The sequence below is a fragment of the Priapulus caudatus genome, unplaced genomic scaffold, assembly GCF_000485595.1.
Source record: "Priapulus caudatus unplaced genomic scaffold, Priapulus_caudatus-5.0.1 Scaffold568, whole genome shotgun sequence".
NCBI lineage: Eukaryota > Metazoa > Priapulida > Priapulimorpha > Priapulimorphida > Priapulidae > Priapulus > Priapulus caudatus.
Window position 1 is genome coordinate 104,900 of NW_014577629.1, and position 12,061 is coordinate 116,960.

Sequence of the window (12,061 nt, forward strand, 5' to 3'; positions counted from 1 at the left end):
GCTGCGAGCAGACTGAATTTTGAAGATCGGATATATATGTGTGTGCGTGCGTGCGTGCGTGCGTGCGTGCGTGTGTGTGTGTGTGTGTGTGTGTGTGTGTGTGTGTGTGTGTGTGTGTGTGTGTATACCCTCTAGATAGATAGACAGACAGAGATACATTATTTGTATTTAACGCAGACTGCTTGGAGACGAGCACCGGATTCGGGACTCGGTAGATCTGCGCAGCGAAAACCGTATCCAGAGGCAGATGGTTTATATGAATATATTTATTATTACGACAGTAGATGGCATAAAATATTTCCTCGTCGCATTACGACAGACGAGCGCATTCACGCGTGACTCGCGCGCGTGAATATCACAACCTCACCTTCGTGACGCGTGTTACCCTTCCGATACCAACACACGCGCGCTCGGCTCGTGAACATGCATCGAAAAATAGTAGTAATCAAAGGCGCTGAGGAAAGCTGAAATCGTGGAGCGTTAGTTTGTACGTACGCGCGAATATAGATATCACATAATATCAGGAGTCTATTAATATATTGATAGACTCCTGATAATATGTTATTCGAATAGCGGTGTTTCACATGAACTGTAAGGTGTTGACGCCATGTGTGACGTAAGATGCAAGCAGGCCTCACGAGCTCACCGCGCATGGGTAAATATACGTGTTTAGTAAAGGTACATGTTTAGTTCGGTACGTATTTAGCACAGGTACGTATTTAGCACAGGTATGTATTTAGCACAGGTACGTATTTAGCACAGGTACGTGTTTAGTACAGGTACGTGTTTAGTACGGGTACGTGTTTATTGCGGATAAATATTTGGTACGGATACGTGTATAGTTTGTGTACGTATTTAGCACAAGTACGCGTTTAGTACAAGTAAGTATTTGGTACACGTACCCATTAGGTTTAGATACGTGTTTGGTGCTACATACAGATCAAGACAAGTCGTCATCAGTACGCATGCAGTAATGTGCACACGCCGTATTTAACACCGTGTACAAGTTGAAATACGACCAGTTTTTAGTACCGCGTACGAATGTTCATAAGCCATCATTAGTGGTGCTTAAAAGTATACATAAACAGTCTTGAGTACGGTGATCACCACGTACGCGTATGAATAACCTGTCTTTAGGGAAATTTGTGTTTTTAAGCCGTCTTTAGTACCGCGCACAAGTTGGCGCATCACCTGTTTTTAGTACTGCATACGTGTCGATATAAGCAGTGTTTAGTACTGAAAAACTGTGTATACAAGTTGTATTTAGTACTGCATACATAAGTAGGTATATTTCAGGTCATTAGCACTAAAATACGCGGTGCGTGTAGGAACTGTTATATTCCCGCGAGCAGGTAGGCATTTAAACCCTCGTCAATATAGAAATAGCTGCCGATGAAAATAATGCCAATTAATATTTATTAATTAAACCCTCGTCATTAATCGCCCGATCTGAACATAGGTGACCACGAGTGACCTCGTCGCACGAGTCACGTGCACGCCGACAAACGAGACCGATGACGTCACGAATGGCTAACCTCCCCAGATAACCTATCGGGGATATCCCCGGGATGAGAAGAGTCCGTACATATGACGAGAAACGAGCATAGAGGAAGCCTGCATTATACCTACCAATTATATATAGTTCAGGGCGGTGCTGCAAACCGCTATACTTCTCCGCTGTACACCGCGTCGTACGAGGAAAGTGAAGCGTAACTATATACGTATAAACGACCTTCATCGAGAAATCAGCTGGGTGAATAGTAACTGAGTATCTGTGATAGTATCTCGGCAATGTGGTAGGCATCTATAGCTCGCGTGATGCGATCACTACCAGCGCCTGCTATTGCGAACAGCTCTCTCGGTTATATACGGAGAAGCAAGCATCGAAGCACAGCGAGGCTTCCCTTTCTCACGTTCTCCCGTTTCGTCAAGTGTGTAGTGCGGCGCGTCACCGCTAGGGGTCGCGCCGTAACGGGGCTCCGCAGGACTAGCCTCCCCCGTGCGGGGGCGCCACGGTCTGCGCCAGGCAGGTGGCGCAGCATCTGACGCGGAAGTAGTGAGTGCTGCACATGTGTTTCAGGGCGCCGCAAGAGGTCGCTCCCAGCATGTCATGGCACGAGCGCAGGGCTGCAGACGAAACGACATGGGCGCTTTTCATTACTACGTTCGATTAATTAAGACTGATTAGTAACTCATTAACAACTCATCACCAAGTTTAATTAATCACAATTAAATTCATAGATCCCGATACGTGAAGATTGATTCGTATCTATCGCGTTTGAAATGGTAACTAAATGAAACTACGTTCTAATATACGTTCGAAATCAGCATGTGTCGTGTTGCGCTCTTTTTCCATTGTTACGGGAAGTAAAAACACATGCAGCAACAGCCAATTGAACACACGTCTACTACTCGGCGGTAGCTACTCCACCACTATTCTATGGGAACACAATCAGGAGTACACGGACCGTAATCATCTCTGGTGATCTCTAACTCTCATCTACTTCTGATATTTTCACAATAGGTACCTTGCTTCGTCTGAGGACAATCGCGCGTGTTACAGCTCTGCATGGTGGCTGGCCTGCTGTCTGTATCACAGCCACCCGCTGGCTCGTCATTGGTCAGATCGACGCACCGGACATGACGTTTCCGTGTGCCGTCGCCGCACGTCAGGGAACACTACGAGACAGAAACGCAGGCACGTCGAAGCTGTCATGGCAACAGCGTTTTCGCGAGGAATTAATTTTCTATCGTTTCGATTAATTTAATGGCGAATGACGTGCTAGTACAGGTATGGTATGAGAGAAGATTATATATATATATATATATATATATGTCTCCGTCGTATGAACAATAACATTTATCGTATAGGTTTAATGCTGGTTTAATAACTGAAACAACAGGTTACAACTTAAACACGGCATCACAGCCAGCGAGGCTGGAGCTGCCACAAACGTCTACGCGTAGCTCGCGCTGCTAGCAAGTGCCAGCACAAAGTGACCGTTACGCACACCTGCTGCGTTGTCGAATGACCTACTGACTCGAAGCCATTTATGCAGACAGCTTGCCGTGAAAACAACTTAATCACATAGCGTGATTCGTATCACTTCTTCCCCTCCAGGGTGCAGCGACCCAGTCCACCCCCACGCCATACCTGACTACAGCGTCCAGCGACCCAGTCCACGCCTGCACTCATACCTGACTCCAGGGTTTAGCGACCCAGTCCACGCACGCATACACGTACCTCACTCCAGGGTCCAGCGACCCAGTCCACGCACGCATACACGTACCTCACTCCAGGGTCCAGAGACCCAGTCCACGCACACGCTAATGCCTGACTCCATGGTCCAGCGACCCAGTCCACCCCCACGCTCATACCTGACTCCAGGGTCCAGAGACCCAGCCCACGCACGCGTTCATACCTGACTCCAGGGACCAGCGACCCAGTCCACGCACGCACTCATACCTGACTCCAGGGACCAGCGACCCTGCCCACGCACGCGCTCATACCTGACTCCAGGGTCCAGCGACCCAGTCCACGCACGTCCGCATGCTGCAGGGATGTTCCACAGCCGGTCTGGCGCCCTCGTCACAGTGACCCTCTCTGGGGCAGAAAACCTGTCGCAGTCGCGAGCCGCCTCCACAAGTCACTGAACACTGCAGCGCAAGAGCAATTATCCACACACTCAGTCACTCACTAAACACCCGCGCTATATACCTATCATTGTAGTATGGTAGCACTAATTGCCACCGCATATTCATCACTAGCTATGGTGTCGCAATCACACAGGCATCAGATACTATGGTGTAACAATCATGTGACCATTACTAGCTATAGCTCGCAATATTACTTAGCCATCACTAGCTATGGTTTGGTAACCATATATATATATGCATCATAAGCTATGGTGCAGTAATCACATAGGCATTACCAGCTACGGTGTGACAATCATTTAGCCATTGCTAGCTATGTATTTGCACGTATATCGTGATCTCACGTAGCATGCCCTATCATGAGCATAAACCACATATCAAAACGGGATTTTGGGTATTTGACCGCCGCTCGGACCACCTACCGTCGTCCAGTTGGTCATCACCCAGTCCAGACATAGACTGCAGTCACGTCTCTCCGTGGGTTGCTCCAGCTTCTCGCACTGCCGTAGCGGCAGCGGCGTGCCCGAAGTCTCATCGATGCAGTCTACGGAGCGGGATTGCGTGCCTCCACCACATGGACTAGAACACTGCGAGGCCATAACAGCCGTTGAAACACATGAAACACACATTATCATACGTGATACACATGCATGAGACACAGAAAAACACGTAAAACACATGATGCACGTAAAACACATGAAACACATGAAACACATAATAACTGCCCCTTGACACCTGTCGCAAGTTACGATCACTGTTACAACCATGCGACGCTGCGACGTCGTATAGCAAGCACCCCGCCATCACTCTGCCACCATCTCACAACGGTGAGTCGTGATCAACACGAGCTTACTGCACTCACCTCACTCCAGTTGCCGACGCTCCACGTGGGCAGCCGGGCAGGAATGTCGTCACCGCCCTCGTCAGCACCTCCCGAATCCCCGTCAGAGGGCGCCGGCGACGCGCGCCGACTTACTGCGTCTAGCTGCGCCTGCGCGCGTTCAATCGCCTGCTCGAGGCGTCTGGCATCGGCCGCCATTTTGTGACCAGTGGCGCCCTCTGTGTGTACCACGATCTTGCCGTTGGCATCGACGTCGGCGATGAGAAACTCTGAGTAGAAGTCGTCGCGCACGATCTCACGCGGTGGCTTGTCGCCGCGACCGTGGCGCCGCCGTGTGCCGTGTGCGTGGCTTCCTGATTCAGTAGGTTCGTCTAGCGGCTGCAGCTCTTCCTCATCTTCTTCCTCTGTTGCCCCCGCGTGCACATCTTGCTCATGCTTTTCTGTTTTCTCCTTCCGTTGGCCTTCATTGTCTTGTGCCTTGTCTTGACTCTTCTCTTCGCTGTCTTCTGCTCGTGTCTTTTCTTGGCTCTCTTTCGCATCTTGCTCCGGTCCTTTCTTCTCTTGGGCATCCTCTTTCTCTTCTTCTTCCTCTTCTTCTTTTTCTTCTTCGTTTTCTTCTTTTGCTTTTTCTTGTCCCTCTTCTGTCTCCTTTTCCATAAATACCTTTTGCTCTCCGCCGGTTGCATCTACTGAAACCGTAACCGCCACGTACTTCATTTCCTCTTCCTCCTCTAGCTGGCGGACAATTACTACAGGATCGTCACTGAGACCTGCAATTATTACCACAAGGGGCGCTCATATCAGTCATAACGCTTCGTGGTGTAACGTCAATTTCGCGTTGTAATAATTATATGGCCAATTGCAAGATAGTAATATATATATATGTATATATAAGAATAAAGTTGTTAGATTGAGATGAAATTTTTAGGCATTGATAGGAAAGAGGTGAGAGAGGCCGGAGCGTGAGAAGGAAAGTGAAAGACGGTAAGGAGGAGGGCAGAAAGACGAGAGAGAGGAGGCGATATAGAGAGAGACAGCGACAGAGAGAGAAAGTAAGATGAAGAGATGGAGGGTTGTTCAGAGAGATAGATAGATAGATAGATAGATAGATAGATAGATAGATAGATAGATAGATAGATAGATAGATAGATAGATAGAGATAGAGAGCGAGAGAGAGGGAAAGGAGAGATAGTTAGAACTTACCTGTGATGTCTTGTAATTTCTCCCCGCTCCCCGTCTCCAGCAATTCAATAGTCTTTTCCACGGGCTTCGTCAGAAAATCAAGGCTATCCGGTGGACACTGTCCCAGGTTACACGCCTGTAGAGTAACACGTCATAAACTCGCATCATTACACGCCAATAATTACGTGAAAACACATCATGATAACAGGAGTGAATAAAAATCAAATTTATCACAACATTTTTATTAACCCCTGATGTTAGCGTCATCACTCACAATATTTCTATTCAACGGAGGTATATTTGTGGACGGATATCAACATTATATTAATAAGACAATTATATATCCCCCTTCTGATAAATATTAAATAAAAACACCAATCGCCGTAATTCTAGTAACAAATCGACGCACGTACAAATCTGACAACAATATATATATATATATATATATATATATATATATTGTTATATTGTTATATAATATAAATATAACATCATTTACATTCCAATACACCACGTATTTGTATGGATGCGTTGCTTATTTTATTATATCTATATGGATTTCTTTGCAAGAAGCTTCTACGGTGGCCACCATAGAAATAATATAGATAACCTATATTATCTATATTATTATTTTTATTATTATTATTATTATATTATATTATTATTATCTATATTATTTCTATGGTGGCCACTATCAGGGAGTGGTGCATTATGGGATGCATCTTACCTGCAGGGCGCGTGGCTGAGATGAGCGGTCACATGTTGTGCCATGCTTACACAGCACCTTACGGAACTGTATGCCTCTATCGCACGTCGACGTGCACTGAATCAATCAATCAATCAGTCAGTCAATCAAATCGATCATCAATCAATTAGTAAAGTTCGCAATTTACAAAAACGATCAATCAATCAATTGATCGATCGATCAATCGAGTGATCGATTCACCACCTGATTATTTAAACAATACAGTAGGCCTAATAAAAAACTTATCCAATCATCCAATGAGATATTTAATCAACAGAGTAGCCCAATTTTCTACGAACTTGAATATAATAAATAAAGTGTGCACTTACTCTTACATGTAAAACGTACTTATAATTCAACTTCCGTTTTAACAACACATGGGTTATTTTTAAATATCAAAGATTCCATTATAAGAGGCTGATGAAAAGAACATTACTGTCAGTTATGGGCAGGTTTCAGCTATATATACAAATAACAGGTCGAAGCCAATGTCATTTACCAATGATGTCTATATGAAAAAGATAATATTATCATACGATATATGAAGACAAAATAATACCTTATAGGCCTATGCAGATTTAGTAAGTCGTTATATCAAGATTTAGTGAGACTTTATACGATGGTTCAATAACACCTCATAGGAGAGTGCATGTAATAACAGCTCAAGGGATGCGTCGGTTACCTGAGACCACTTGGTGGTTACCCAGACGCCACAGTTCGTCGCCGTGCGGCATGGCTGCTTGCTGGACGGGACGCAGCATCATGTTGCACAGTGTCGCCTGGCTTCATGCACGTGACTGTTCGTCTCTCATGACTGCACGACCGCGCCGCACACGTCTGAAACACGTACGGCACACGTAGTGGTAACAACGTATATGTTCATTTATTTATTTATTTATTTATTTGTTTATTTATTTAATTATTTATTTATTTATTTATTTATTTATTTATTTAATTTAATTATTATTTTTTAATATTATATATTTATTTAATTTATTTATCTACACTTATGTTCTGTCTGTTTATTTACTTGTTTATTTAGTTGTGTCCTTTTGGCTTTATTCGTGGAAAATGTTTGTTTTTATCGCAAATAAGTCGAAGATGATCAACATGGCGAAGGAAAACACATATCACCGCGGCCGCACCCGCCCGCACACACAACGACTCATTCTCCTCTCTCTCTCACACACGACACACACCACCCCACACCCACAACACACACAACACACACACACACACACACACTCACACACATACACAACGCACGCGCGCGCACACCGCACGCACACAACTCACCACACACCACACACGCACGCACGCACAGCGCGCCGCGCGCGGCGCACACACATACTTGTATCCCACTGACCGACGCTCCACTCCAGCTCCAGGGACAGGGCGCTTGCTTATGCACGACCGACGTCGTTTGTTTCGGCTGTGCGTGCAGTCGCCGTCCCATGGAGTGCTAGCTGCTCGTCCGGCCCCAGGCTGCGCACGCAGGCTGACTGTGCGCCGATGCAGCCCTCGCTACCACAGGTGACGGAACAGTGCTGCCACGGTCCCACCCACCAGCTGTAACACACGCATTTAATCTAATATATGATTTGAGTTCGTATGTATCTATGTATCTATGTATCTATGTATGCTATGTATGTATCTTCCTATAGGGGCCAAACCGCCCAAGCGATCTGGATGCAATTTTCACAGGGCCATCTCTTATACCCGGGGAGTGTTCGTAGCTGAAAAAACCCTGCCAAGCCGTCAAACTCACCGAAAAATCCGTGAAAAACCCCTCAATTCGTCAATCTTCACACGTTGTCAAGCATGACTGTACAGTGCTGCCACACAGAGAAAAAATCGATCACTCATTCCATCAGCTGCTGGTATTGTGAACCGAAACCGAGCACGCGAGCTAAAACATACCAGCACAGCCAGTTCAGAGGTTGCGACTGCATTGTTTCTCAACAGCTTTGAAATGAGAAGCGCAACCCATTCGTACATGCTGTTACATGCCGTACGTGCCATACGTGCATGCCGTACGTGGGGAGCTTTTCCCATGCTTATTATCTTATTAGACTGATTTCTAATATTCACTATGTGTGCGCAATGTTATTGTCGATTTTAGCCCAATGTTCCTATGTGTTCGCATATTAGTAGTATGAATTAGTAGCACGATTTTACCAGCGCAGCGGTACCAGCAGCTAGTCTAATATATATTTGAGTCGTATGTATGTATCTATGTATCTATGTATCTATGTATCTATGTATCTTTCCCTATAGGCGGCAAAACCGCCCAAGCGATCTGGATGCAATTTTCACAGGGCCATCTCTTATACCCGGGAGTGTTCGTAGTTGAAAAAAACCTGCCAAACGCGTCAAACTCACCGAAAAATCCGTGAAAAACCCTCAATTCGTCAATCTTCACACATTGTCAGCACTGACTGTACAGTGCTGCCACACACAGAAAAAATCGATCACTCATTCCATCAGCTGCTGGTATTGTGAAACGGCGAAAGCAATACTAAAACACACCAACAACCAGGAGGATGAGTAATTCCATTTCTCCCACCTAACCAGCTGCTGCTATTGTGAAACCCAAAGCCAATACTAAACTAAACCACCCAGTCAAACAGTTCAGCAGAAAGCAGACAGAGAAACACAGTTGAGAGGTTAGGACTGTAACATTTACCTACTACACTGAGGTTAGGACGCGTAACAAGTGAGTAAACATTCTGTTATATATTCAAAATTTCCCCACTCGCTGGCCTGTCCCGTATACTATGTATCCATTTTGTTATTCATCTACATCTCACAATGCATTCTACCATTCAAAGCTATGCCTTATCTCATTCAGTACAATCTTGCGCACGGACGCTCTGCTGCTCATTGCGTGTGTGTGTGTGTGTGTGTGTGTGTGTGGTGTTGTGTGTGTGCGTGGGCGTTGGCGTGTGCGTGCGTGCGGCGTGGTGGCGGCTTGCGTGGCATGTGCGTGTGTCAGCGTGTGAAGTTGGCACAGGTGTGTGTGTGTGTGTGTGCTGTGGCTGTGTGTGTGTGTGTGTGTTCAGTCTGTGTGTCTGTGTGTGTGTGTGTGTGATGTGTGTGGTGTCTGTGTGTGTGTGTGTGTGATGTGTGTGTGTGTGTGTGTGTGTCTGTGTGTATGTGTGTGTGTGTGTGTGTGCCGATGCTGTGTGTCGTGAGAGACAGCGAGAGAGGTGTGCTAGTGTTGTGTGCTATTCGTGTGTGTGTGTGTGTGTGTGTGTGTGTGTGGTGTGTATGTTGTGTTGTGTGTGTGTGTGTGTGATGTGTGTGTGAGACAGAGGAGAGAGAGAGACACAACATTACCGTTGGCGCAATCATGCGTGTACGCGAGTCGCGAGATCACTGTGTATGCATGCCCGGATGCCGTAGGCCTGGAGGCTAGCGACGCCCGGCACTCTCGCTTCGCCTGTCTGTATAGCTATGGCATTCACTAGAACAATATCCAGTGCCACACCTCCACTCGCTGGCCTGTCTGTATACTATAATACATCATTGTTTTTTGCATGCTACGATCTCACCAATGCATTGTACCATTCCAAAGCTAGCTTTTCTGATTCAAGTAGGAAAATTCGTTAATTTAATGTGCATTGTTTGCGCACCAACATGTTCCTAGACAATATCAGTGCACACACCGAGGTCTTCCGATAATATCCGAGCAACCAAGGCTTATATAAGGCTATTCCGTATTCTGTTCTAACGTCCGTACGTGGCCATACAACTATAGCAGATGCCGCCCTAGCGTCCCCACATTGCACGCAATCACGAAGCTACAGCAAAGCTAAGCTTCAGACACAAACTCCGGAAAGTCAGCTCAGGCCCGTCTACACCAAAATGCGAGCAGCGGGCAGCAGGCCGTCGCGACACAGGAGACTCCCGAAGTCCATCGGGTCCGTCTACACACAAATGCCGAGGCTAGCGGCAGCAGCCGTCCGGACAACAGGAGACTCCCGAAGTCCATCAGGTCCGCGTCTACACCAAATGCAGAGACGGGAAGGCAGCCGCCCGACAACATCAGACTCACGAATCCATCGGCCGTCTACACCAAATGCGAGGCCCGGCAGCAGCCGTCCGAATACAGGAGACTCCCGAAGTCCATCAGGTGCGTCTACACCAATGCGAGAGACGGAAGCAGCGCGCCGACAACATCAGACTCCCGAACTCGCATCAGCCCGTCTATCACCAAATGCTAAGAGACTGCACAGGCCGCCCACAACAGGAGACTAGCTCGAAGTCCATCAGGCGCCGTCTACCCAACTGCGAGAGAACGGCAGCAGCGCCCGACAGTCATGCAGACTCCGAGAGTCCATCAGGCCCGTCTACACGCAAATGGCGAGACAGCGGAGGCACGTCGACAACAAGGAACTCCATAAGTCCATACAGGCCGGTTACACCAAATGCGAGACACGGCAGCAGGCCGTCCGACAAAGGAAGACTCCCGAAGTCCATCAGGCAACGTTTCACAAGCAACATGCGGTGTCACCAATGCGCATAATAGGGCAGCGCCTTTTCAACACCTCATCGGCTGCTTTCACTTACCACCCCGCCAATTCAGTTACTTCTTTCTTACGGCCCTATTGGAGGAATGAACCAACATCTGTGCTTTCTGGTCTTTGCAAGAAATGGCCAAGCAGAACCGAAGGGTCTCAGCTGTTCTGGAGGCAAAGTTAATCCACCAATTGCAACGACCAAGAGGCCCCTCAGGCAACTACTCAATGGGCAAAACGGCAGATTCCAGGCACTCCTGAGCAACATCCGTCATACAACTCCTCCTTCCAGATGACGTCATTTGGGCAACTACCGTTCACACCAATGTGGTCCAACATTCAAGTCAGGACAGGTGATTACCGATCGAAATTGTATCATTGCTAACCCTTACCTGATGAGGAATCAGCAATTCCTACACTATACTTCATATTCCGACATGGATGCAACAGGTACAGAGCCGGCGGCCCCGTGCGAACTTCAGCCAGCAAGAGCACGAATATAACGTTGTCTCGCCTGCAAGCAGATTGCTGCAGGCGAATATCAACACCCTATGTAACCAGCTTGAAGGTATCGTTGGAGCAATGTTCCTGCCCGCTGACTACAACTATTGCTCATGCAATGCGGACAGCGCCCCGCAGGGGAACACGAACGTCGCTTCAACTGCACGCGGTCACAAAATGAAGTTGCCTTGTCCATCAAATGCAGGGCAGGAGCCACGGTTATCGTGACATTGCCCTCCCACCAATCGTGATGCCACCATAAACAAATACACGACACACACCGTTCGTATGATGCCGCTTCAATATCCTCTCATTTGTGTGCCGTGGGCGACGAAATGGCTACCACTTTGCGCATCAATCCGTCGACGGCGGCATTCACCAGGTGTCAGGCACCTCACAAAAACAGTTTCGTGTAAGGATTTTATATGGCGCTAGCCGGTTTATGAGTCGCGATTGTTAGCTTTAAATACGTCATCCTTCTGCTGCAGGCCCTCTCCACCAGTCACGCTGTAGACATCGTTCTTGCCCAAAGTCGAGTCGGGAGAGACTGCTCTAGCATTAGGACGCATCAGCGTGACTACGGTGCGAACAGTACGTCATCTCAAGGGATGGCATTAA

At 47.2% G+C, this 12,061-nt stretch overlaps 1 protein-coding gene across 1 annotated transcript; it reads right to left on the reverse strand.

Moving 5' to 3' along the window:
* Nucleotides 1–248: 248 nt before the first annotated feature.
* LOC106811726 (A disintegrin and metalloproteinase with thrombospondin motifs 7-like) lies at nt 249–7,255 on the reverse strand. The gene is made up of 8 exons (XM_014815434.1): nt 7,105–7,255; nt 6,405–6,500; nt 5,699–5,813; nt 4,517–5,265; nt 4,077–4,241; nt 3,511–3,657; nt 2,529–2,679; nt 249–2,127 (listed from the first exon to the last, which is right to left on the reverse strand). The coding sequence occupies exons 4-8, from the start codon at nt 5,210–5,212 to the stop codon at nt 1,988–1,990; spliced, it is 1,299 nt and encodes a 432-aa protein (XP_014670920.1). The 5' UTR covers nt 5,213–5,265; nt 5,699–5,813; nt 6,405–6,500; nt 7,105–7,255; the 3' UTR covers nt 249–1,987.
* Nucleotides 7,256–12,061: the final 4,806 nt, after the last annotated feature.

What these genes read in the sequence shown, in the direction of transcription:
- LOC106811726 (XM_014815434.1), bottom strand. Translation starts at nt 5,212, where the DNA reads ATGAAGTACGTGGCGGTTACGGTTTCAGTAGATGCAACCGGCGGAGAG. An exon ending in GCGTCGGCAACTGGAGTGAG is followed by an intron (nt 4,242 to 4,516) that starts GTGAGTGCAGTA and finishes ATGGCCTCGCAG; the next exon opens with TGTTCTAGTCCATGTGGTGG. An exon ending in TCGCTGGACCCTGGAGTCAG is followed by an intron (nt 2,680 to 3,510) that starts GTATGAGCGCGT and finishes TCTGTCTCGTAG; the next exon opens with TGTTCCCTGACGTGCGGCGA.